Source organism: Bacillus rossius, chromosome 2 (genome assembly GCF_032445375.1).
Source record: "Bacillus rossius redtenbacheri isolate Brsri chromosome 2, Brsri_v3, whole genome shotgun sequence".
Lineage (NCBI taxonomy): Eukaryota > Metazoa > Arthropoda > Insecta > Phasmatodea > Bacillidae > Bacillus > Bacillus rossius.
In genome coordinates this window covers 128380735-128408088 of record NC_086331.1, presented here as the reverse complement: position 1 = coordinate 128408088, position 27354 = coordinate 128380735, and the positions used below count along the sequence as shown (strand labels likewise).

Genomic DNA, 27354 nt, shown 5'->3' with positions numbered 1-27354 from the left:
GGTAATCTTAATTTTTTTCTCATTGAGCGAACAACCATGCAGCATAAAACACTATCCCCGGAATCTTAGTTTGGTTTCAAAAGTTTAAAATATTTCGCACAAAATCACTTTCTCAAACTGATTATCAAAGTAGTCAAAGTCACCCCTAGGAATCGAGCTAGGTGTAAGTGGCTAATGGCCAGTTCTGCCATTAAAGTTGAAGCGTTTACTCGTATCGTAAACTCGTTTGATAGTGGTCCGACCGCATTATCTACTGCTACTGTTGGCTATGGACTTGCATAGAGAGCGTGTTCAGCGCCTGTCACTGCGTCGCACGCAGCCGTGTTGGCAGCCACGCTACACGGGTTGCCTACCCTCGAGGCATCCACCAGTCTCAGGTCAGTATGCTTTATCTGCTGGGGTCTCTCTCACTCATCGAGGTACCACAAAATGTTACTTATCTAGCTGAGTACTTTGTTACTGCGGATCTCCCCCTGAAGCCTGCAACACAAGTAACGTTGTAGCCCGGATACATACCTAATAATTTTGTGTGATTTGCACTTTAATCATAATTTGTGTTTTCTGTCATCTTTTCGCTATCTGAAAGTGTCGTCTGATTCATGTTTTCAAGTCCAGGAAACTGTGGTACGTGTGCTCACTTTTTTTACGTTTCAGTCTTGAAAGTGAGCCTTATTGCACAGACTATGATAAGTTACACTTTGGAGTGAAACTCTGTATCCCTCACTTCTCAGTGGAAAGTTGTTCTTCGGTGGACCTGCAATGCCTTTGGCCGCGGTCGCTAGGACCAGCTACGTGAGCTGATGAGGCATGATTCACCACGCGAGAGGGTGGTTTCAGACGTGTCTGTCTGATGCCGCGGTGTCGCGGGGTTGGGGGGGGGGGCTGAATTGTATCCCCCTTGGAAAGGGTACCTTTCATACTTTTGGTGGTGGTAGTGTAGCTGGGTAGAAACTGGAAAGGTACCCTTTCCGATTTCTTAAAATGTTTCGGTTTTAATGCAAATATGCACTGGAAAGGTATCCCCTCAGAAAGGTTACCTTTCAGGATTTTCTGTACAATGACACAGCAGAAAATAAACTGGAAAGGTACCCTTTCTGATTTATTAAAATGCATATTATGTTCTGCTTTAAAATCCTGAAAGTTATCCCCTTGGTTAGGTTAGGTTAGGTAAGTATGATGCACTAACACAGACAATACACGGGATAAGAATTTTCCTCCGATCATATATTCTGATCGAGGTAAAGTTTACACGCAGAACAAAAGACAAAAGAGAAGACAATATAAAATGTTACGCTACATAGGCGGTTATTTTGCTAAGGTATTCTGTGGACACTCCCTACCAGCGGTACCTAGTATGAAACTGAGGAACTAAGTGCTTGTATCGATACATTACTTGTCTGGCAGCCATTTTGTGATATGTTTACAAGGGGAATAACTTTCAAGATTTTAAAGCAGAAAATAATATGCATTTTAAGAAATCTGAAAGGGTACATTTCCAGTTTGTTTTCTGCTGTGTCATTGTACAGAAAATCCTGAAAGGTATCCTTTCCGAGGGGATACCTTTTCAGTGCATATTTGCATTAAAACCGAAACATTTTAAGAAATCGGAAAGGGTACCTTTCCAGTTTCTACCCAGCTACACTACCGCCACCAAAAGTATCCCAGGGGATACAATTCTATCGCCCTGGTTGGAGCCGAGACACGGCTGTTGTCACGTGACTCCCACCAGTTAGTTCCCCACGGCCGCATCGCCACCGACCTGCCTTGTCAGAGCTGCGTCGTCTTTCAAGTGAAACTTCTTTACAGCCACGGGGGAAGCTGAGGCGATGGCGTCTCCGGAGCAAAACGAAGAAAATGCAGCGCTCACGTAACGAAAAGTGCAACACGGACATGTTTATCAAACTTAGCAAAAACACCATAAGCAGCGCTCGTTGACGGTTTCCCACCATGACACACGTGTTAGAGGTGGGATGTTACAGCAATTTTCGGTATCTGTTCCAACCAGTTACTAATACAGTAATGTACTGGTTACAAGTAGCTGATACTTCTGTATCAGCAATAGCAGTAGCGGTCCCAGGAAGCAACAAGGTATCAGCATCCTCGTTACAGGTTACACATCCTCCGTACCGTCATCACCAGCGTAAAAAGGTATCAGTTTTCTCTTTCCACGTTCTTCGTAAAAAGTTATCAGTTTTCTCATTCTACATTCTTCGTAGTCGAAAAAAGGTATCGGTGTTCTCTTTCCACGCCTTTCGTAATCGGAGTCTTCAATCTTTGCAAGTAGCACGCACTGCGCACTGAGCGTTCTTTGATGAGAAGCCTAAGATGTACATCAAGCTCTGTCCCTGCCCGAACACGCCCGAATATTCATCTTCGGCCAACCTCGGGATTTGTTTTATTTTTGCGCAGGAAAAATGAATTCAAATATTAAAAGTGGTCGGATAGGTTAGCTACATTAAAACACTTGAAAACACTATGGACGGTTAGTTAGATTAGTATAGCTACATTAGAATAAACAGATAAATATAAATACATATAAATAAACCCGAGGTTGGCCGAAGGTGAATATTCGGGCGTGTTCGGGCAGGGACAGAACTTGATGTACATCTTAGGCTTCCCCCTCCCCTACATTCTTTCCCTTCTTTATCCCTTATTCGTCGTGCCGCTCCCTCCCCTTTCACAAGCTCCGCCCAAGTGACCGTCATCTGCGATCGGGTTCTGCGCACATTGGCCGTGGTGTTGTTCCAGGTGAATTCTAAACTGATACTAAAGTACTTGATACTTGAATAGTGTACTCGTTTGCAGTACTTGATACAGGCGTGTATCAGTTACAAAGAAGCAGATTGATACTCTGCAACCCACTTCTAACACGTGTGTACTTGCGCACTAGTATACTTACTCACTTCGCATTCTTTCGCACTCGAAAATCTTGCACGCATTCTCATGCAAACGTACATGTTTGCACTTTTTCGTACGCTTGTATACTTGCACACTTGCACAGGCGTTTAAAATGTCTGTGAACTCTAAAAATTTCCTTTTTCCTCCAACTGTGACGTTTCACGTCCAACGCGCAAGACGGCCACGCACCCATTTTTATGACGAGACAAACATTTCACATTCTTTTAGAATTGATTCATTATAAGAGACCCGGAAATTTCGCGGTTTCATTTAGTCGCAAGCTAGAATGCAAACCTTCACACTCTCGCACTGTGTTCATGATTGGCACGCAGTTGTTTGGACACGCCCGTCTACGACCGTGAGCCAATCATGCCCAGCTAGGAGAGAAGTAAGCGAATCAGGTAGTACCAAATAACAAGGATAAAAATGTTCTCGCTAAGAAATGAACCAATGGGAAAGTAAGCATGGGTCGAGCACACCTATAACTTTGAATTCTATCCTGAGGCCAGAAGAATCCGCGAAATTTCCGGGTCTCTATTCATTATATTCCAAACTTCGTCTAGTTAAAGTCCTATGGATTGTTTTGATATTTTTTTGGCCCTTTTTTTAATATTCCCAAATACCTAAGTTTATCTGCCCCTTGAGCTTTGGTCTTCAATATTACACACAATTTGGTCATTTACGATGTGCCTAGTGGGGTGTTTGTTTGTGTTTGCTCAGGAGATACGCATTTATTGCATCTAATTATAATTATTTCAAAAATTTTATTATATTTTTCTCTTGGGAAGTCAGAAGGTATGTCTTCTATTACAACTCCGCCTTTGCGGTCTTCTTTTAGAGCCCAAGCAATTGGTTGCGCATCTAGTGGTTTTAAATACGATAATAGTTTGTAAGTAAATCCTTGGATTCAAAGTAAAATGTGAGTTCACCAACTTCAATCGTACCCAGGGGCGCAAAAACAGGGGGGGGGGGGCAAGGGTATTTTGCCCCCCCCCCCCTCTGAAACCTTGAAGTGGGGGCAAACAGGGGCAAAGAAAGTGCTGTGTAATCAATTTTTAGATAATAAAACTGTTTAAATAGCACCATTTTCCACCTTGAAATACAAATTTTCCCGGGGGAGGACCCCTGGACCCCCCGCTTTAATAGGGGGGATCGATGATTCTTTATAAAAAGGTATATTGCCCCCCTTTGGAAGTTTAGTTGTTGCGCCCCTGATGGTACCTGTGAATTTTTTATATCGTAATCGTAAGTTGATCAACGAATTATGTATGAATACAAATGAACAAAAAAGTTGGTGGTGGGCATTTTCGTATTTTTGTTAGTCGAGAATTATTGTTTACTTGTACAATAGGTTGATAGTTCATTCCTTGGCTAAGTGCTTTTTCGGGAATTTGTGTTTGTGGAGCCAAATTCTCTTGGTTGAGGCTGATGTTTCCTCTAGCTGTGATTTATTGTGTTTGTGTTTGTTTTGACTGTTTTTGGATGACACTTTTTCCCAGTCCATGTGATCTTCATCCTAGGAAGTTTCTCTTGCTTCAGATCGTAGTGTGTATTAGTGTTTGTCTGAATTTTTGGTAGCTATTTGTCAAAACAAGTAAATATAAAAATATTATTTCAATAATATTTGACGAATTAACATTATTATCACCGTTCGAGTTGGTAGATCCTAATGTTCCTGGATTTCTAATGTTGTTCAAATTGTCTTAGATTACTTAACTCAACTGCTAAATTATTATTAAATATAAAATTACACATATAAAAATTATTAACATTTATATACAACCCGCAAAAAATATCATTAACAATCGGTATGTCAATGGTTAAAAAATTATAATTAAACCTGCTGTAAATTAAATTTAATTAAAAATAAAATATAAAATCATGATTCAAATTCACCATTATAATAATCGATTTTATTGGATATTAAAAAAGAACATATAGGCCTATATAATTTAGGGTCCTCTTAAAAATTGGCGCAGAAAATTTAAGGATTAAGTTAATATTTAGAAACATGACTTAAAATCACAATACAGGCTTTCATTACTTGGAACTTTGGGGTATAAAATCCAATCGCCCACAAGTGCAAAACATTCCCGGTATTAACATGACTTTGTCATAATTTCTTTCATAGTGAGCGTAAAATCCAAAGTTACAATGAACATCATTCATAAAACGTGATAGTACTTAGTTCGAGGTAATAATTGGCGTAATCTCAAAAACTATGTTTTGGGTTGACACCTAGTTTTATGCCACATTCTGTATCATACACATTGCTAACTATCAGTGCTAGCGGTTACCTTTCACCAATATTAACACTAGCCTTATCTTTCAGCTTAGTTTGACAACACTATACTTAAGTTATTCGCTAAGCACAGTTGCTAACAAAATTAAATTTGTGGAGATAGGGCTTGACAACATAGCGCTAAGGCATCCTTAACACACAAATTCTAAATGACAACAGACAAAAGTTAACAAAAAAACTGTCATCAAAAAATATTCTCGAATGTACTTCGTTTTCCGCGTTGATAACTACTTTTTGTGGCTTGATTTTAGTTTCAAAATTCTGAAACACTGAAAATCAAACTCGAAAGGTTTTTTTCAGTTTAGATATCATTAAGAATGAGATTTTTGCTGGCTAGTAATTCTCTTGTTAACAGAGATATGTTTTGATACATTTGTCAACCTATATGAAAATAATCATAGTTAAAAGTTATGTTTATACCCAAACAGTACTTAAAACCTGAGCCCATAATCGTAATAAACATATTTTAGTGTAATTTCTCATGAGAGACAATAATTCGTGCCCTAGTTGGATTTGGATGAAATTTCTTTTAGGAGGTAATATTTATTACTCGTAGTAATACACACAGCACATTTTATCTCAAATACTTTAGTCGGTCCCAATATTAGTCATTTTATAATAATGTCACTTATAAATATATTTTGTCTCGAAATTATAAATGCATAAATGTGTTTGAGTATCGATGTATAATCTTCCATTGGCATATACCTAATAATATCACGGCCACTCTGCACCACCCCCGGAAAAGGAGTTTGAAGCAGGTGGGGCACGAGTCACCCACCTGACTGCCTCAAACGTCACAAGACACAATTATAAAAAAAGAGAACAAGTAAATAAATAAATAGTGGAGAAACCCATTTGTATAATGTGAACAACATTAATTAATACATTTAATAACTTGTACATTTTTTAATACTTAAATGGCACATTTATCATACATCATAGAAGATTACCCTATAAGAGAATATTGATTTACATAACATTAATACAAACAAGTATAACAGGTCGTAAACTCAATAACAATTTTACATTTAAAAAATAAAAGACAAAATCATAATTATGAGTCGCCCCTGTGGACCTGGTAAGGCGTGGTAACAATCCAGAAAAAAAAACGAGATGGCAAATCAAAAAGGGCAGAAGGCCTGAATGATGCAGCCAGCGCGTGGCATAGCATCAATAATTAATCACAGCAGGCTCGGCCGCATGGCGAACAGCGCGAAGACAAGTGGGCATGACCAGCAAACACGAACATTAAACTCAAAGGCATTAACAAGGCCCGACAACAGGCGCCAGCGCCTGGAGTGGAAGAGACATAAGTAAGTCTGAAATGGGCATGGCCGAGCACGCCTGCAAATACGCCTTACCAGACACAGGGGCGACGGGAACCAGGACCGCTGCCGGTTGACAGACGAGTGAAGCGACCGGCTCACTAACGGTAAACAAGTGGGCGGGACGAGGGGAAGATAGGAGACGGGGGAAGGGGTGGCAAGGAAGGTTTAGAAGGCCGGAACGATCTGGAAGGTCGGAGGAGGAGGAAGGAGGGAGGGGAAGGGGAAAGGAAGAAAGGAGGGGCATGGCAAGCAAAGGAGGGGAAGGAAGGGAAGAGAAACAAGAATGGACTGGAAGAAGGGGGGGCAAGGAAGGGAGGGGAAGGAAGGGAGGAGAGGTAAGAACGAACTAGAAGAATCTGGCCATTCTTCAACCCCCTTTCCTAAAGTGGCCCTGCCTGGACGCGGAGAACATGACGAACAGACATCGTGTGCTTGAAAGATCGGCGAGGTTCAGCAAGGAGTAGTAGCTGCTGTCGTTGGAGCGGCGAGAGGATATCGTCCTCGACATGATTTGCTGGAATTCCAGAGAAGGAGTCCTCAAGTCCAGAGAAGCTCCGACGAATCACGTCCTCCAGGCCAGGGAGGGGGGGACTCCAGTCGGAACTGAAGAACGCAGCCGAGGGAGGCTGTCCGAGGTACAGCCCGAAGACAGTTCCATCACCAAGAGCTCCGAGACCGCAGGCGGCTCACAGCGGTGCATGGGCACTCAGCCGGAGCCACTATAAACAGTCTCAAAAAACACGCAGGAGGAAGAGCACTCAGACCTCCTCAGAGCCACCAGCCATCAGGAGTAGAGAAGCGGTAAAGCGAAGATATCGTCCCAGGCAGGGAGCCACGGAAAGGGAAAAAGGGGGGGTTGATGCAGATGTCGCCCCGCAGAGACGTCTCCCGGCGAGGTGCTGATGATGATGACAGTGCATGGCTAGGATTACCTGAAAGGGGTAAGGGGTAGGGAACCAGACAAAAAATGCCCATCAAAAAACAAACAACAACAACAACATAAATAACTAGCAACACACAATGATCCTCGAGGATCACAAGTATAAAAATTATAATAATAAAAAGATGTGCACATCGTGAATACAAAGCCAGAATACAGGGCTAGCCCTTACAAATTATCCCACAAAAGGCTTAAGATGCGATACATGAGATTTCCTAAACCTATTCTTACGTTGCAAATCCTAAACAACAACATGTTAGGTCCTAAAACCTTATTAACAATAAATGACCCTTCATAAGAGGGCAAGAGTTTACAATTTATTTTGTTTGTCAAGTTTGGGAGAGTAAATGACTTACACAGGACCTTGCTGCCTACCTGAAAATCATGAATGGTCCTACCCCTATTGTATGAGTTCGCGACGGCCTGACGGGCCTTCTCAAGATTACAAGAGACAGTATCCAACACAAGTTCTAATTCCCGAGCATCCAGACTGGCGTCGACGGGGGACAGCCCCCACTGGTTTAATAAGGGGTGAGTGAGTTCTTGACCCAAAAAAGGAATGGATGGAGGGAAACCGGAAGCTGAATGGACAGCGGAATTCAGTGTCACATTGATAAATTCCAGATCTGAGTCCCACAGGGTCTGATCGGCACGGTAAAAAGATGTAAGGATACCCTTGATTACCTTATTGACACGTTCAACCTGGTTTCCCTGAGGGAAGTAAGGTGAACTGTAGACAGCTTTGACGGCCCATTCAAACAGAAAATCCCTGTACACTGAAGATTGGAAGTAGGGAGCATTATCGGAAACAATGATATGAGGAGGTCCAAAAAACTTAAACACCTGGGTTTGTAGAGCATTAACAATGGAAACAGATTTCAAGTTTTTAAGAGGTAAGAGAATCACAAATTTAGAAAATATGTCTAAAACAACTAAAAGGCACACATTGCCTTTATGTGAGCGGGTTAGGGGCCCAAAGATGTCGACGTGAATAACGTGCCAGCGTGCCACAGGAGGATCAGCTGAATAAAGTCCCATTTTAGAATTATGAGCGGGTTTTGAAACCTGACAATCAAAACAAGACCTGACATAGTCTCTAACATCAGAATTAAGCTGAGGCCAAAAGAAATGAGCTGAGATTCTTCGCTGAGTTTATCAATACCTAGGTGACCACATACTAAGGAAGAATGGAAATAAGCAATTACCATAGGTTTAAGAGAAAGTGGTACAACGGCCTTACGTGCCCTACTTGAGGATCTAGTAAAAAAAGACCTTGTTCTTCCATATAAGGTATTGTTTTGTTGGACTGAAGATCATTATGGATCTGCTGGCAAAAAGCGTCTTGCGCCTGCTGATCCCTGATATTAAAATACGACTCTGGAAAAATTTTAATGGAAGACACAAGTTCAGCGGGCAAGGTGTTACAGAGATCTACGGACTCGAACTCATCGGTGCAAAACATACAGGAGAGGGAGTCGGCGACGATGTTGTCCTTGCCAGATACATGGTGGATACAGAACTGAAAACGCGAGAGTCTTAAAATCCAGCGTCCCAACTTGCCGAGCTGATGGGGATGGTTGAAAAGCCAACTGAGAGCACGATTGTCAGTATAGAGGTCAAACTCGCGAGAGTCCAAATAGCTTTCAAATTTCTCCATAGCGAATAGACAGGCAAGCGCCTCCTTTTCGTAGACGCTGAGGCGTAGTTCGGATTCGGACAAAGATCGACTCGCGTAGGCAATCGGTCTGATTTTTCCTTCCTCAAGATGACCTAGTACTACGCCAAGGGCAACTGAAGAGGCGTCCACCTGAAGGGCGAAACGTCTATCGAAATCGGGGAGTATTAACACCGGGGGTTTGGCCATGCAAGCCTTTAGATTCTGAAATGACTGCTCCTGTTCGGAACCCCAAACAAAGATGGAACTCTTCTTTTTTAAGGAATTTAAGGGTGCACTAAGAGTAGCGAAATTATCAATAAAACATGAAAAATATCCGAGAAGGCCCAAAAATCGTTGAACTCCCTTGGCATTTATGGGCTTAGGGAACTGTACAATAGGTGCAATTTTGTCTGGGTCCATGAGAAGGGTACCCTGCGAAATGACATAACCTAAAAATTTAATGGAGGTTTTACCAAAGGTAATTTTATCTGGATTAACAGTTAAGTGAGCAGAACGCAAATGAGTAAGAACTTCTGAGAGGTGATTAAGATGATCTTCAAAGCTGGTACTATAAATTATATCATCAATGTAATTGAATACACATTTGTACTTAAGATCCGAGAGAACATGATCCAAAACTCTACTCATCGCCTGACTACCGAAGCTGACTCCCATGGGAATGCGGTTGAATTCAAAATGTCCAAATGGGGTTGAGAAGGCAGTATACTTACGACAGCTAGGGTCCAAGAGACATTGATGGAAGCTCTGGTTAAGATCAATAACTGAAAAGTAGTTCGCTTTTCCTAAATGCTGAAGAGTGCTTTCAACAGTGGGGAGTGGGTACACATCATCCTTGGAAATCTTCTGGTTCAAGGGAATATAATTGTGGATCATGCGCCAGCTTATTCCGTCTTTTTTGCGAACCAAAAAAGTTGAAGTGCTAAAGTCAGATGTTGAGGATGAAATGACTCCAGCTGTCAAGAGCTTGTCAATAATGTATCGCATAGCCTGAAGCTTAGGTGGAGAGACCTTATGATACCTGCTACGTACAGGATTTTCATCCTTTAAGTAAAACTTGTAGGGAAGGATGTCACATTTTCCTAATTTGGGAGTGATAACATCCGCAAATTTCTGTCTAAGGGCTGAAAGAGCAAGCTCCCGATCGGGGTGACAAGACCCATTACACTGTAAGACAATGGAACTGTTATTCTGAATTCTCAGCACTATTTTACAAGAAGGGGCAAAGGCAAATGAAAGCTCGCGGCGATCTAAATCTAAAAGGCAGCGGGTTTTGCTCAAAAAATCAAGGCTGACAATAAAATTAGGTGAGACACCGGGGACAACTATGAATCTCCAATCCCACGAGAAATGCATGATCTTGAAATGTATGACAACTGATTTGCACGAGCGTAGACACTCACCATTAGCAACACAAATATTAGCATAGTCCTCTGAGGAGAGACAGTAAGAAAGAGCTGGAAAGAGACTAAGCAATTGTTGCAAAAAAGTTTCACTAATCACTGAGCAGGAAGCACCAGTATCCACAAGGGCAGGAAACAACCGGTCGCCGATGGACACGGACAAGAAATGCAAAAATGAAGAGGAAGAGGTTTTTCTTTTTAGACGACAGAGCCGGCCTCTTTTCCGCCCTGTCATGCGGAGTTTAAAAGGGCAATTGACTCTATAATGCCCCAAGGCTTTGCACGAGAAGCACTGCCAGCTATTAATGTCTACACGTGGCTGGGTGCAATCCTCGGTAATGTGTCCAAAGACACAACAGTTCGCGCACCGAGCGCATATATGGGCGGACTGAGGAATGACCGAGGGCTGCTTCTTATTGCGAGGAGGAGTTGCATTACTGGAGCCGCGCCTAGGCGCGCTATAAGATGATGGCCCATTAACCTTATGTAATGCAGGGACCTGCCTCTGAGTGCTCGAAGCACTAGGATCAGAAATCATACTCACTCTGTGTTTACCCAACTCTTGTGTACATGGCCCTGAGCCTGTCCTTACTGTGGAGGGAAATTCTGATTCATATTTACTGATAGCCATGAGGCGCGCCTCGACCTCGCTGCCCCAAGCACGCAGTGACTTGAAAGTAGTAGGTGGGGAGAGAATACTACACGAACTGAAAACATGAGGACCAAAATTTCCTAAAATAAGCTGCACGAGCTCAGCTTCAGGAGTGTCAATCTCTAACACAGTAGCAAAGGCCAAAACGCTATCAATAAATTGAGACACAGGCTCGTCAGGTCGCTGGAAGCGAAACACTAGATCGCGCTTACAAGCGTCCATGACACGAGGAGGGCACACATCATGAAGAACAGCTAGTTTGAAGGCTCGCAAGTCCCCCTTTTGAACGATAATATTTGTAAGCTTCGTCACATAAACACCACAACACTTCGTCAGAAAAGCCTTTAAAAGGGCATCAGGGGGTACCAGGGCTAACTTGGCGACACGATCGGCCTCACAGAAAAATTCTAAGATGTGTTTGGGATCGGTACCATGAGGGTGGGTAAGGACTTCAGGACAGAAAAGAACAATTTTTGTGCGAAGGGGTCTGACGAACTTTCACTCACGTCCAGTGTTGAGCGCGCCGCGCCGTCGCCAGCCGGGAGCTCACCCGCACTGCGCATGAATTTAACGAGCCTGGTACGCATCGCTGCCACGGTGTCCCCATCTTCCACCTGGAGCTGGTTCTCCTCCAGATATCGCATCAGTTCATCCCGGTGGAGGCGGTAGATCCAGGAAACAGTTGAGCCACTCATGATGTTCAGATGTTCATGAAACACAAGTACAAAGTGATTAGCTGCCTTAGCAGAGTAGCACAGAGTTGAACCAGGTGGGGCACGAGTCACCCACCTGACTGCCTCAAACGTCACAAGACACAATTATAAAAAAAGAGAACAAGTAAATAAATAAATAGTGCAGAAATCCATTTGTATAATGTGAACAACATTAATTAATACATTGGTTAACTTGTACATTTGTTAGTACTGAAATGGCACATTTATCATACATCATATAAGGTTACCCTATAAGAAAATATTGATTTACATAACATTAATACAAACAAGTATAACAGGTCGTAAACTCAATAACAATTTAACATTTAAAAAATAAAAGACAAAATCATAATTATGATTTGCCCCTGTGGACCTGGTAAGGTGTGGTAACAATCCAGAAAAAAACGAGATGGCAAATCCAAAAGGGCAGAAGGCCTGAATGATGCAGCCAACGCGTGGCATAGCATCAATAATTAATCACGGCAGGCTCGGCCGCAGGGCGAACAGCGCGAAGACAAGTGGGCATGACCAGCAAACACGAACATAAAACTCAAAAGCGATAACAAGGCCCGACAACAGGCGCCAGCGCCTGGAATGGAAGAGACATAAGTAAGTCTGAAATGGGCATGGCCGAGCACGCCTGCAAATACGCCTTACCAGACACAGGGGCGACGGGAACCAGGACACCTGCCGAAGAGAGTTAGTCCACTGCCACCAGTCTGCACGGAAGCGTGGATGATGTCTACAAAATGGCGGGTGCTAAAATTACAATAAAACAATAGAAAGCAGGAGGTGGCCACGTTCGAACGATAACATGATAAGTGTGTGAAGCCGTTTTTTGTTTCTTCAGTTAATCGTTGCGCCATATTGGTTAGAGCCCAAAACATTGAAATAAGTATAGTGTTAGCAGTGTAGAAACAGTTTTAAATTATTTTGTTTTTATGAAACTGTTTTGAACGACAGAGGAGATTATAATTCATACTAACTTACCATCATCGAACGAGGTCAAGCACCATTTCCGCAATGTTATGTGCGGAACATTATGGCGATTTTGAGGTTAAAAAGTGACTTCAACTAGGTCACAGCACGCCGTCTGCTGACAGTTCCTAACTCCGTGGTGGAAAGGGAAGCCTTCTTTTCACAGACGAGAGAGCCAAACGACCGATCGTGCATCTTAGGTTTTTTTATTTTGTTCATTGTAATTCATGATAACTAATGGTCAATTAGGTTAGGTTAGCTACATTATAAATACTTTAAAACATTGTGGACGGTTGATTTGGTTAGGATAGCTACATTAAAGATACTGTGAAATCATGTTAACGGTTTCCTAGCCCTGGATAGCACATATTAAAAAAGTTATTTGTTAAGCAACCATAAAGTGATTTTACAGTATTTTTAATGAAGCTATACTTACCTAATATAAACAACCCTACACAATGTTTTAAAGTATTTATAATGTAGCTAACCTATCCTAATCGACCGCAAAATTTAATGCCACACCGGTTTATACAATGAGATAGAACGGGGAAAAAAACCGAGCATGAACTTCGGGGAACTACGGGTGTGGCTCTCACGTCTGTGAAATGAAGGCTTCCCTGGTGGAAAGGCAGTCGCGCAGTCTGGCAACGCCTCCAGCCTCGTGGGCTTTGCGTGGTTGGAGGGGGGAGGGGGATGGCGCGTGCGCCGAGCCAGACGCGTCATGCGATGTAAGCACGCCATGTTCGGGTAGCCTGTCCTACTAGCGTAGTTACCTCGTTACTGTAAACTACAATTTAAATAATAAATGTGTGTTGTTAAATTATTGAAATGCATTTTTATAATTTTTTTTTACACATAACATAGAAACAAGTTCAAAGAAGTTTTTGTGGCTTAAGGCCCTGTCACACTGTCAAATATATTGTATCCAATAAATTGGACAACAAAATTTGAAGGGTGATTTTGGATGAAATACGTCTTCAAATATATTGTATTCAATATTATTTGACGAGCAATGTAAAATATATTTGAAGTCATTTCACACTATCAATTTTCTTTGAGTGAGCTCGTTTTACCAAACATTCTGTAGAGAACTGTAAATGACAGTATTTAGAATCAAAAACAAATTTTGGGTCAAGGAACGCGGGCTTTTTTAAGTAGGTTATATTCCAATTTAGGTATATTGTGATCATACACAGTTTAAAATTTACGTTTTCCAGGTGTTTGGAATGCCTGCATTAAGAGCATCAAAGTGTTTCAAAAGCTGTAGCTGTAATTGCAATTGTAGCAAGTCTCAGTAAGCTAGAAGAGAGATCTAAGAAAAGGAAACGCAGATGGTGGACGAGACAGTGGATACTTTCCCGGCAAACAAATGGTGTTTTACCCCTTTTTGTCATGAACTTCGATACGAAGATGCCGATTCATTTCCGAACTATGTAATAATGGATTCTGAAAGTTTTGATCTTCTTCTTTCAATTGTGGAGTCTCGCATTGCAAAGAAGGATACTCATTTGTGCCAGTCTATACCAGCAAAGCAGAGGCTGGCAGTTACATTAAGATTTTTGGCGACAGGGGAATCATTTAAGTCCCTTATGTTCTCTACAAGTATTCCACACAACACCATCTCAAAATTTTTACCTGAAATTTGTAGTGCAATTTATAGTGCTCTTCAAAAACAATATTTAAAGGTATGTTTAGTAAGAATAAAACATATAATTAAATGTAAATCTGCAAGTAGGCATATCCCTTCTCATTCCCGCTTATTTTCTCACCCAACTAGCTGCTGTTGTATGGACACTTTCACTTGTATTTCATCAAAACTGTTCCTATACTTTAAAGTGAATGTGTTAATTTTTGCTGTGTTTAGAAATTGGCAATTTTGTTTTATTTTGAATTAAGTGTATTTACTGTTACAAACCTCAACCTGAGCCTTTAAGCTAACTTCACCTCAGTCACATTATCTCTTTAAAATAATTTTTTAACGAGATATTAGACCAGGTATGCTTGTTTCGTATAGCCTGGGAAGTATAGGCTTACTGACAAGGATCTGCTACACAAATATTTACATTCACGAAAAATGGTATTACTTTCAAAACTTAAATAATAATAATTGAACACGTAGGCAGAATTTTAATATTTCTAGGCCTTTCTTGCAAATCACCAGAGCTACTTGCTTACTCAGAGATGCTGCTTTAACATAAGTCAGTACCATCTATTGTCAGGAAATTATGAGTCTATATTCCAGAAAATTCCAGACAATACTTACAGAGTAGCAGCTATTGTAAAATAAGGAGAACAATGACTTATAAGAAAGATTGATTGGGTAAGCCAAAATAATTTTAGTTACATTAAGTCTCTGAATTGAAATATTTTAAAATTTATTTTAGGTGTTATTAATTAGGATTTGTAGGTAAAAGTTCCGAAATGCATATCCTAGTTTTGATACCTCATTCCTGATGGCACATTTTGTACGCAATGCTTGCTGTTTTAATTTAGTGTATCAACAATACCTGAACATAAGCAAAACTGGTATAGCAGTCAAATAATGATCGTAAGTTGAATAGAAGATGTTTTCTGGTTTAAGGACCATAATATTCCAAAACTACAGTAACTTCTTTTAGTCAAATATATTAACCTGCACTTCCGTACATACAGATTCAATTGGAGGATAATATACAATAACAATTACATATTCCAGCAGAAAATAAAATAGTATTAATTAAATTAGTGCATTTATTTCCCATTCGCCATTGCTGATATTTAAACTATTACACTTCAGAAACGGAAACAAAAGCGGCCGCTTTATTTTAGATAACTCTGATTGGCTGATCCCATCCAACATCCAACATCCAACATATTTTAGAACCAGTCCTATACGTAAAATATTTGAAGGAAACTCTAGACATTCAATCTCTCAAATAAACATGGCTGCGATAGTGACGTTTAACGTGACGTCACAACCCTCAAAGATATTGGATCCAACATATTGGAAGGTGTTGGAAGCTAAAATTTGACAGTGTGACAGGGCCTTTAGCTATGAAATACAATACAGTAAATTTCTTTCTCCTGGCCGTCGTTTTAGTAAAATAGCCATTCTTCTGGCATACTTAGTACATCAAATTACATAGCTGCCTATAACCTACATACATATTTAATCATATACATACATACATACATACATACATACATACATAGATACATACATACATACATACATATAAATATTTAATCATCTCAAACAATGTAAGCGAGTCTTTCAGGGTACTCGCCAGTGATGTGTAACATGTAACCGCGGTAACGAGCAAATTCGTGTATTCTCGTGTTGCAAATAAACCTATAATACGAAACTTGGACACCAAATTTAATGTAGAATTCTTTTAAAAAATGCAGAGTATGATAAATATACGCAAATTGTATTTTCAACTATTTTCTGGACGCGAATCATACGTATTATCTTTGAAAGATTTGTGCAGTGGGAGTGCATGACTTGATGTAAGCTTTTGGACATACGCCAACGTTTTAGAAAACTATTGTGTTTGTTTCGTCTTTTCGTTTTGTCGTGTTTTTGTCTCGTTTCAACTGTTTTGCTGAATTAATTTTTTTTGTTCAATATTTTTGTGTTGTCATCATTTGTGGGGGTTTTCTCGTTCTCTTAGTCCATTTTTCTTTGTTTTTCTTTGTTTGTTGACCATATTCCTGTTATGGAATATTGTGTGGTGTTTATATCCTCTTGACAACAGCAATTTTTTGCTTAATTTGTGTTTTTGTCTTTTGGGTATTTTTTAGTATTCTTCTACAGAAAAAGTCCTAGTCCTTAGCAATGGCGTATGTCCAAAAGCTTACATCAAGGATCACACGTAGTTTCCGCACCCGCCGCTAGAATTCGCTGCCGGAGCAGCTTCGTCGGCTCTCGAATCGAATTTAAACTAAACAATGAAAAGGATTCTATAAAGGCGAAAAAGACTCGAAAAAATACTTAACTCCGGCATTGGACCTGATTTTCGACAAGGAACTTTATTAAAATAATGCCCATCTTGTTAAAATTCACTAAATAGTTTTCAACACCATGGTTGTTACATGTGACACATTTCCGTTCCTTGATTTCTGTCGCATTCGCAACATTACTACCACCAAATGCCGTATATAGAGAGCTAACTAAGATGTCACACATCAAAAATCTACAAGTGACGTTTCAACAGAGCTGGGAGAACAAAAAGGAGGGGGGAGAATTTCCCGCTTAACCTGTAAGTAAACTTAATCCCACTAGAAACATTATGCAAGAATATTACTATTCCCCCCCCCCCCCCCCAAACAATAGTTGAAATGTCCCTGAGGTTCACAAATGCTACATATTCAAATATGTTGCACATTACTAATTTTAAAATAAATATTTGAAAGTTTGTGTTATAAGTGAACTATTTTTAATTCAAGAAAAAGGGAGTGTGTACTTAGGTAAACATGTTATAAGTTATACTTCTATGGCAGTACTAAAATATTCACCTAAAAATTTAGAAAAACTAATATTACAACACTAAGTATATGATTGTATGTTTGCTTTTGCTTAAGCGACTGAAATCACTCCACTGGCGGATTCAGAGGAGGGGGGCCATAGAGGCATGGCCGCCACCCCTGAACCCTAAATAATTTTAAGCTCTTCTCCTAATTCCATATCTATGTTTAGCAAACTTTCTAAAGTATTATTTTCTGCAGTGCTATATATGATCGGACGTTTTTGACCTACAGATAAAATTTACTAAATATTTAAATTCTTACTGTACTAAAATTCTATTAGAAAATTTAATTTGACCCTCTACTGACCATTATTATGGATCCGACCTTGAATCAGTCTGTAAATATCTCTTAAAAACAAGCTTAATCAACATTTAAGATTTAACAGTAAAAATTTTATCACAAATTATTTTTTTTTATTTTTATGGCATCGAATATACATAGGCTAATAAACGGTGTAAATTCTGTGATGTTCACGAAAGCAATATAAATGAAGGAAGGTATACAGAAATGGAGAGTTCTAGGACAGGCGAGGGTCAAGGAACTGGCGGCCAACTTGGATGACGTCCCCGGCAGCCATATTTGATGATTTCATCGGCCGCCATCATGAATTTGGCCTTGATCTTTGACCCTGGTGGCCATCTTGGGTTACACTTGGAGATGTGATGTTCCCATTGCATTTTTCGCTATGGTTGATTTTAGCCCCCATCTTTTTTTGGTCTGCTGATGGTCATCTTAGTTCCAAAGTTTAAAGGTAGGTGATGCCACTGTCGCCGAAGAATTTTATTTTGATCAAAAATCTTTCAATTAAAGTGGTCAAGCCCCGAACCGAAGAACGCCACAGCATGTTGAGGTTTGAAAACATAAACCTTTAACTGCTCGGCTAGCAGACCAATTGGAGAATAAAGAAATAAATAATTTATATATGCTTTCAAAGTATGCCTTTAAGTTGATAGTAGTAGTGATGTATGGCTGGCATGGAGTGCTATGTTTAAATTACAAAATATAGTTTCTCAAAGGATGCCAAATTTAAATTTCGAAAATTATTTTATGGATAGCAAGCACCACCATCGGCCATTTTTAATTCCAGCATAAGCTACCAGATAGCACTACAATCGGTCTTCTTCAATTCATGATTTTGCTGCCAAAGGGCGCCACAGTCGACCATCTTTAATTTATGGTGTTGTTGCCAGAGGGCACCACAGTCTACCATATTTCATACATGATGTTGCTGTCAGATAGTGTTAGTATAATCTGCTAGAGGGTTCCACATTTAAATTTCAAAAATTAGTGGCCAGAGGGCGCCGCCATCTTTAGTGCAAGAGTTATACGCTAGGAAGTGCCATCTAGGATTGACTTTTTGTCTGCTAGGTTATGTTTTTTACATGATCAGAGTGCACAAGGTAAGCCTTTAATGCGTTACATTCCCTGCCATATTGGATTTAGTAACCCCACCATCTTGGATCGAGAAGTGAGGGCATGATGCGCCTAAGACTATGCTCGTTTATGAGCACAGAGTGCACAAGGAAAATGTTCAATGCATTCAATTTCCCGCCATCTTGGATTGAAAAAGGTGCCATCTTAAATGGAAAGTTGTTGCATAGTGCGCCTAAGAATATGTTCATTTATGTGTATCAAAAGCAGGTGTGAGAAATTGCCTTGTCAAAGTCATTATAGTAATATATATGCATATGGTAATATGGGTAAATATAATCCTAATATGTTTATTAAATTAAAATCTTTGTATATGTATGCTTATGTATGTTTATTTATATATGCTTTATACGTGTATGCATATATGTTTATGTGTATATGTATGCTTATAGTGCTACTATGATTATCATGTTTAAAACTTTTTAAGTGTATACATATATTGATAAGTAGATATAGCTTATTTATGAAGTAAGTAAAGTTGTAATATATATTTTGTTATAGACACAGAATATGTAATAATTACGAGGATCCGCCATCCTTTCGAGACTTCGGAGACTTCCACAAATGGCAGCACCATGTTTACACGTTTCCGTTATTTTGATATCAATATATTTATTGGTTACTTATGTTTTTATTATTTAGTTTTTATTATTTAGTATTTATTTAATTTGAAAAATGAAATGAAAATCACGCTAACCTCAGCGTGATCAATATTCTTTCACCTGCTGGCACACATTTCCTCATATTTGTGTCCATATTCTCCATGAAAGGGCCAACTTTTTTTTCCAATCTCAGGTAAGATTCTTTCGACATTCTGTAAAAAGCTATAAACTTTCTGTCTTTCTGAGAAAACTCTTTTTCTACTACAAACAGCCTAGGTTTCACATTTTTCCTTCAGTGCGGATGGATCCAGTGCTCTGTACCCTTCGGGGCCTGCGGTATTGATAATAATCACCATGTCTTCCTTATCTGAATCGGAATTGGACATAGCTAACACCGAAAAACTAACTGCACTGCTCGAATAACACCAACTGATCCATAATCAATCTTGTTATTGTGCGGACAGAAGTTTCGTTGTAAACTGGTTGCAAACTTGACTGACTTGCAGCCTCCTTCTCAAAACAGTTGTTCCTTGTGCGCTCTGCCTAACTATACGTCTGCGCCCCACGCGTTACCTGAAATCACGCGTTCTTTCAACCACTAGATTAGCTCCTAAAGGTGTGCAGGGTCCAAATTTACTCCTTACTTTTCTCTCCTGTAAATTTTTCAGAGTTTTATTTCTGGTCACATGTTCTTTAACAAAAAAAAATTGGGATACTGCTGCAAGATTTTAACGTGAATACGTCGTACTAGGCCGCGGCTGCTACTACCGGCGATGCCTGCACTAGTACTACGTCCGCCATCTTAGCTTTCTTCCTCTCCCTGCAGATATTGGTCCGTTCAGCAACAGTGATTAGCGCCACTTGATACAGCCACAAGCTGTTCTTTATTCTAATAATTTTTTTTTTTTTGCAATTCCGATTGTATCAATTCGCCATATGCCTCAACATTGTCATTTATCCGCTCGATTCTTCATGATATCGTCTCGCAGTTGTTATATCATGCAATTTTATAAAACTTTTTAAACGTGGTTTATAAAGTTCACTATTTTCTGGACAAAATTAATTCTAATGGTTTCAAGTTGGTTAAAGCGTGTGTCCTTTATCTGCTCTCACAGTAGATAAGTCACACTTAATCGAACGTCCGAGTAACTGGTCTATTACTGTAAATAAACAAAACAAAAAGGGGATTGTCTGTAAAGTCTGTTTACGGACGATAATTATACGTGATTACGTCATAAGAAAACATTGATGAAAACTTGCATACTTTTTATCTTTCAAATACTATTTACAGTATTTGCGAATATAATTTGAATAATTTGTTTAAATATAATCACGAACAAAAAGTTAAAACGACCGCCTTAACCTTTTTGATATTATAGAAGATTTTCTCGCACGGTGGTTGGCCGGTTCTTGCACTCTCGGCTCAGGCGGAACGTGACACTTTTTAGTGCGTGTAGCCGGCGTTCATCGGTTTATAAGACGTTATCACGTCAAAAATTTTTAATAACAGTTCATGCATAAGCCCTTGCCCTATCTATTTATCTTGTGTATATCCTATTTTCGTTACACTTGACTTTTCAAACTGGCACATCGATCTGTAGGACATAAAAGCATTCCCTGCCACGCACCCACCACAGAACAAGGAGGTAAATAAAGAAGTGCGTCACTGACAGTGGAAACTGAAACCATGTTTCACGCGACATGTGTCGCTATCTGTTGGGCGGGCCCATAACTACCACCAAATAAAAAATCGGAATAGAGGTTCTCATACAAAGTTTTTTTAGTTAATACGTTGTTTTTTTTTTGTTGTATTAAGTTATCTCCTTGGCGGCGAAAAACTAATTTAATCGATGCGAAAATACTTAATGCTGTTTTGTAATAAACCGTCATGTAATATATAAAGGAGTAGGAGGTGCAAAAACTCATTGTATTACACACCACAAAATTAGTGGCTACCTAAATAGAGTGAATTTTTCACTGGTTTGTTTGCCTGATAATGTAGTTATGTCAGCAATATATTATGAAAACTACTATCTAGCGGACGGGCCCATAACTACTTCAAAAAACTAGGTCACAGTCTCGGTAATTAGAGTTTCTCCCCCATGGCACCCGCTGAACGGTCAGCAGTTTGCGAGCAGCCTGTACGGCGAACAGCTGAGCGCGGCTTCCGGCGGCACCAGGTGTCGCGGTGTTGCCTGCGTGTGCGTGCAGCGCTGCCGGCTGCGAGTGGCTGCCGCGACCAGAGACCGCGACTCACACCAGGTGTTCCCCGGGGAACACAGCACCTTGCCCTTGCCTTGCCGGGAAGCACCGTCCATGGGCCGACACGGAGACGTAGTTTTTTTTTGACGTGACAACGTCTAATAAATCGATGAACGCCGGCTGCACGCACGGAAAAAGTGTCTCGTTACGCACATTATCCCGTTATGCTCATTGTACGCTTGCGCCGCATCTATCTCTCTTCCACTCGATTGGAACAACCATCGATTTGACTTTTTCGAGGCACATTAAACTTGAAACACTCCCATTCGTTTCCTACTTTTCCTATCATCGTCTTATCCTTAACAGAATAACACAGATTGGAAGAAGTTAAATAGCAAACATGTATAAAAGTTATAGTTAAAATAACCTGTTCGTTAAAGTAATAAACATATTTGAATTAATGAGTGCAAATAAAAGTACATTTATCAATTAAATTGTAGATTTCATTTCACTCCTTTGTAACCATACAAAATAGTGATAATTCAATAAAAATTATTCAATTTTATTCATAAAAGTATGCAATAATTTCATCAATATTTTGTTATGACGTTGTCACGTTAAACTATAGTCCGTAAACCGTCTTTACAGACAACCAATTTTTTTTACTAACAAAAAAATTAAGTGTTTTTCGCACAGTTGAAATCTCTTTTACCAAGCTTTTAGTCAAGTAGTTAAATTAACACTATTTAACTAACACTTTGGATTAGAACCTCCCGCCCGAGTTGTTTTTGCTAGTAGTAGTTAGGAGCCCACCTGACAGATAGCGTCACATGTCGCGTAAAACATGGCTTCTGTTTCCACTGCGAGAGTCGCACTTCTGTATCTTCCTTCTTGTTCTGTGGCACAATCACACTGACGGGGTAGTATCCTACATGCTTCTGCTTCTAATGTTTAGTGATTTTTCCACAGTATTTTTAGTAAATTCTTAAAATAAGGCCTTTCTCTTCTAAACATTAATGGTTTTTAAGATATTGAATGCAAATTTTTATGTAAACATGAAATCATATACGTAGCATAAGTTTTGGACTAATCGTAGGTATATAGTTTTCATATCAAAAAGCTCTTTATTTTTAGTATACAATTCATAATTAAATTTAAATTATGTTATTTTCTAAAACCATAGAAAATATTTTTGGTGATATTTAGGTAAATTCGTAATCAGAGTATCAAATCTCACTGAAAATTTCACAATATATGTCTTGAAATGCCAGGTTGACATTAATTATATTTTTAAGGAGTTTCTCTCATCTAAAGAAAAAAAAATGCTGAGGAAAGTTAGAACATTTTTATCATCTAAAACAATGATGGCCACCTGGTGTTCAGGAATCTTGCAAGAGAGAAATGTCAAAAGGTAAACTGTCGTATGTATGCCATCTTTCTTTGTGTATAGGTACGTAGAGTAAGCTGTCAGCAGAGACTGTTCAGAAGCCACAATATTCTCACATAAATATTGAGTAACACGTTTTTAATATTTTTGTCATCTAAATATATTATTAAATTTTTCTAGGACTAATATTTTTTGCAAATAGTTTTTTAAGGAGTTATTTTTTAGTTAATTTTTTGCTTATTCTATAGAAAAATATGGCATAAAAATGTTTGTAAGAAATGTAATATCTATTAAAATGAGTCAGGCACTCGCAATAGTTTCAAAAAAATTGGTTGTCTGTAAAGTCGGTTTACGGACGATAGTTTAACGTGACAACGTCATAACAAAACATTGATGAAATGATTGCATTCTTTTATGAATAAAATTGAATCATTTTTATTGAATTATCACTATTTTATATGGATACAAAGACGGAGTGAAATGAAATCTACCATTTAATTGATAAATGTACTTTTATTTGCACTAATTAATTCAAATGTGTTTATTACTTTAACGAACAGATTATTTTAACTAAAACTTTTATACATGTTTGCTATTTAGCTTCTTCCAATCTGTGTTATTCTGTTAAGGATAGGACGATGATAGGAAAAGTAGGAAACGAATGGGAGTGTTTCAAGTTGAATGTGCCTCGAAAAAGTCAAATCGATGGTTGTTCCAATCGAGTGGAAGAGAGATAGATGCGGCGCAAGCGTACAATGAGCGTAACGGGACACATCGTAACGGGACAATGTGCGTAACGGGACACTTTTTTCGTGCGTGCAGCCGGCGTTCATCGATTTATTAGACGTTGTCACGTCAAAATGAAGTGTGGCGCTGTAAGATTGTGAAGTTGGCTACGTAGAGAAACACTGTGGTGTAAGAAAACGGGACTAATCTAATCGGAAAGCACCCTCCCGCAGAGTGAGATGCCTAATGTTTGACACAGCGGATCCCCTTTCGAGGACGCTGGTTGGGTGGTTGTTACCACGTGTCATGGCCGACTCCTACATTGCTGTCCCTGCATTTAGGCATGGGCCTAGTCCCCCTGCCCACAAACAGGAGTTGATAATCCTCCACTGTGGAGACAATCGTAACTGTGAAACCGGCATTGTAGTAACGCAAAAACTATGTTTTAAGGGAAACGTTTTGAATGTCATACAGTTGTTTTCCGCTTACTACATGCATATAGGCTAGACCACGAGGTGAGATTCCGTTCTTTTACTTTGTGATACATACATTTACATACGTTTTCACGTATATTTTTACTTCACCGTTGAGCAAATTTAAATTAATAGTGATCATGTTAGTTTGTGCTACTTCTGAAAATATTTCATTTTCTGTAGCTCATAGCTGTTAATGAACAATATGTACTCTCAAACAATTTTAAATTTTATCACCTTTTATTGCTCAAGTTAATACATCGAACAATCTGAGTGAATTAGAGGAATATCAATACCATGACCTTTTGGTTGTTAGGTTACCGTCTTGACAACTTGACTATCGTGTGCACAATAAAACATTGTGTAATGGGAATAGTAATTTCGGAATATACTTTTCATTCAATGGGGATTGTCAGGATGAATCGCAAAATACATTAATTTTTGCAGTTTCTTGGTAATAGTAAATTTACTCTGACAAATATTTTTTTATAATTACGTATGTTTGTACCTACAAGTACAGATTACTGACAAAAAACATGACACTGATTAATTAACACTTGATGTATGTGTCATTTCATTCATACAATGAAATGTGTACAATTACGTTAGTTATTGTAATAATATATGAGCATTCGTTAATTTTAACCGAAGACTGTAGCACAATTTAGAAACATTTGTGTAAAATTACATCAACTATACTAGTTTTTCAAAATAACACGACATAAATGTGAAATTACTAAACTTTTGTTTATGTAATTTTGCAAATTTTTTATGGTGTAAATATTTGTTTTTATGACATCATTTCTGTCGACGTGCTTAAAAACCCAACTGAAATAGAAATATATAAATACACTCCTTAATCTGAAGCCTGGTGCTGTAACAACCAACTTATACTATAATTTTTTTGAGTGTTAACCTTTACGTCTTGAATGAAAATACTGAGAGAAGGTAGAAGGTATAAGTTATAAGACTTAAGCTTAGCTCTTAGATATTATATTTGCTTTTGCTAGTGTTATATTTCAGATTATGTAAATTTAGATTAATGTTTATAAATGTAAATTGTAAATAATAAAATAATAGTAGTGCAATTTTATGCATTGGAAAACGCCCTTGTGAAACGTTTCCCAAAATGAACTTTTATAATTTTATTGCAGAATACTAAAGATAAATGTGTGCCACTTAATAATTATTACTGAATCCGTAATTGTAATAACATTCGTCTAAGAAATATTTATTGTAAAAAAAAAGGGGGGGTGGGGTTGTCTGTAAAGTAGGTTTACGGACGATAATTTTACGTGATAACGTCATAAGAAAACATTGATGAAAAATTGCATACTTTTTAATTTTCGAATATTATTTACAGTTTTTTGCAAATTTAATTTAAAAAATTTGTTTAAATATAATCACGAACAATTAGTTAAAAAGCCCGCCTTAACCTGTTTGATATTATAGAAGATTTTCTCGCACGGTGGTTGGCCGGTTCTTGCACGCTCGGCTCAGGCGGAACGTGGCAATTTTTCGTGCGTGCAGCCGGCGTTCTTCGATTTATTAGACGCTATCACGTCAAAAATATAGGTATATGTTAGAATGGCGTATGTCCAAGAAATTGTATTAAATCGAAATTGCACGTGTGTGAGCCGCTTGCAGCCCACCACCTGCGATGCTGGTTCTGAGCAGTTCACACACAGGAAGCCTTCTTTACACAGACGAGAGCCAAACGCCCGATCGTGCATCTTCGGTTTTTTTTTTTTGTTCATTGTAACTCATGATAACTAATGGTCAATTAGGTTAGGTTAGCTACATTATAAATACTTTAAAACATTGTGGACGGTTGATTTGGTTAGCGGACAGCTACATTAAAGATACTGTGAAATCATGTAAACGGTCTCCTAGCCCTGGAGAGCTACATATTAAAAAGTTATTTGCTAAGCAACCATAAAATGATTTTACAGTATTTTTAATGTAGCTATACTTACCTAATATAACCAACCATCCACAATGTTTTAAAGTATTTATAATGTAGCTAACCTATCCTAATCGACCGCAAAATTTAATGCCACACCGGTTAGTACAATGAGATAGAACTGGGAAAAAAGGCTAGCATGAACTTCGGGGAACTTCGGGTGTGGCTCTCTCGTCTGTGAAAAGAAGGCTTCCCGTTCACACACAGCCCTGGCGGCGTGCGTGGCGGGGTGGTTTTAACGATGCAGCGCTGGAGGGTGGGTTACGTCGAGGGAGGCGGCTGGGGCAGATCAGCTGAGCGAGCTAACTTGGCAACGCCGCGCCGCATGACGGCTGCTTTGTTGCGCGCCAGCTGAGACCCCCCACTCCCCGGACCAGTCGTGCAACCCTCCCCCTGCGTGAGGCACGCGCGCGTCCGTCCCACGTCTGCCAACTTCGATCCGGGTGCGAAAACCTGTCTCCTGTCTCCACTCGGAAGCCAGACAAAATGTGCGCCTACTCCGAACTCCCGCCACAAATGCTCGGAATTCCACCGTGATGCAGTAAATTTACGTGAACATCGTAACCACACGACGCGTGTAAGTTAAAGTAGACAGGGCAACAGGAAAAGAGCATTTCCCGGTGAACATTAACTCGTTGCTGTTCAGAACCAAACGATACATATTCTAGGCGAATGAACTCGAAATATATTTTTTTAACAGATTTTGCGATCAAAGTTATTACGTTTGATCATTATCTTTTTTGACGTGACAACGTCTAATAAATCGATGAACGCCGGCTGCACGCACGAAAAAGTGTCCCGTTACGCACATTGTCCCACTACGCGGTGTCCCGTTACGCTCATTGTACGCTTGCGCCGCATCTAACTCTCTTCCACTCGATTGGAACAACCAAACTTGAAACACTCCCATTCGTTTCCTACTTTTCCTATCATCGTCCTATCCTTAACAGAATAACACAGATTGGAAGAAGTTAAATAGCAAACATGTATAAAAGTTATAGTTAAAATAATCTCTTCGTTGAAGTAATATACATATTTGAATTAATGAGTGCAAATAAAAGTAAATTTATCAATTAAATTGTAGATTTCATTGCACTCCTTCTTTTTATCCATACAAAATAGTGATAATTCAATAAAAATGATTCAATTTTATTCATAAAAGTATGCAA

General features: G+C 39.2%; 2 protein-coding genes across 12 annotated transcripts in view; both read left to right on the top strand.

Moving 5' to 3' along the window:
• LOC134529888 (uncharacterized) overlaps positions 1-21783 on the top strand; it is a 39947-nt gene extending 18164 nt beyond the window's left edge. Inside the window, exon 4 of the mRNA XM_063364447.1 lies at positions 21562-21783. Coding sequence (XP_063220517.1) covers positions 21562-21783 — 222 coding nt within the window. The remainder of the gene's footprint in view (positions 1-21561) is intronic.
• The window catches only part of LOC134529816 (ELAV-like protein 1), a 364764-nt gene that overhangs the window by 128322 nt on the left and 209088 nt on the right, over positions 1-27354 (top strand). The gene's annotated exons all lie outside the window — the stretch shown is intronic.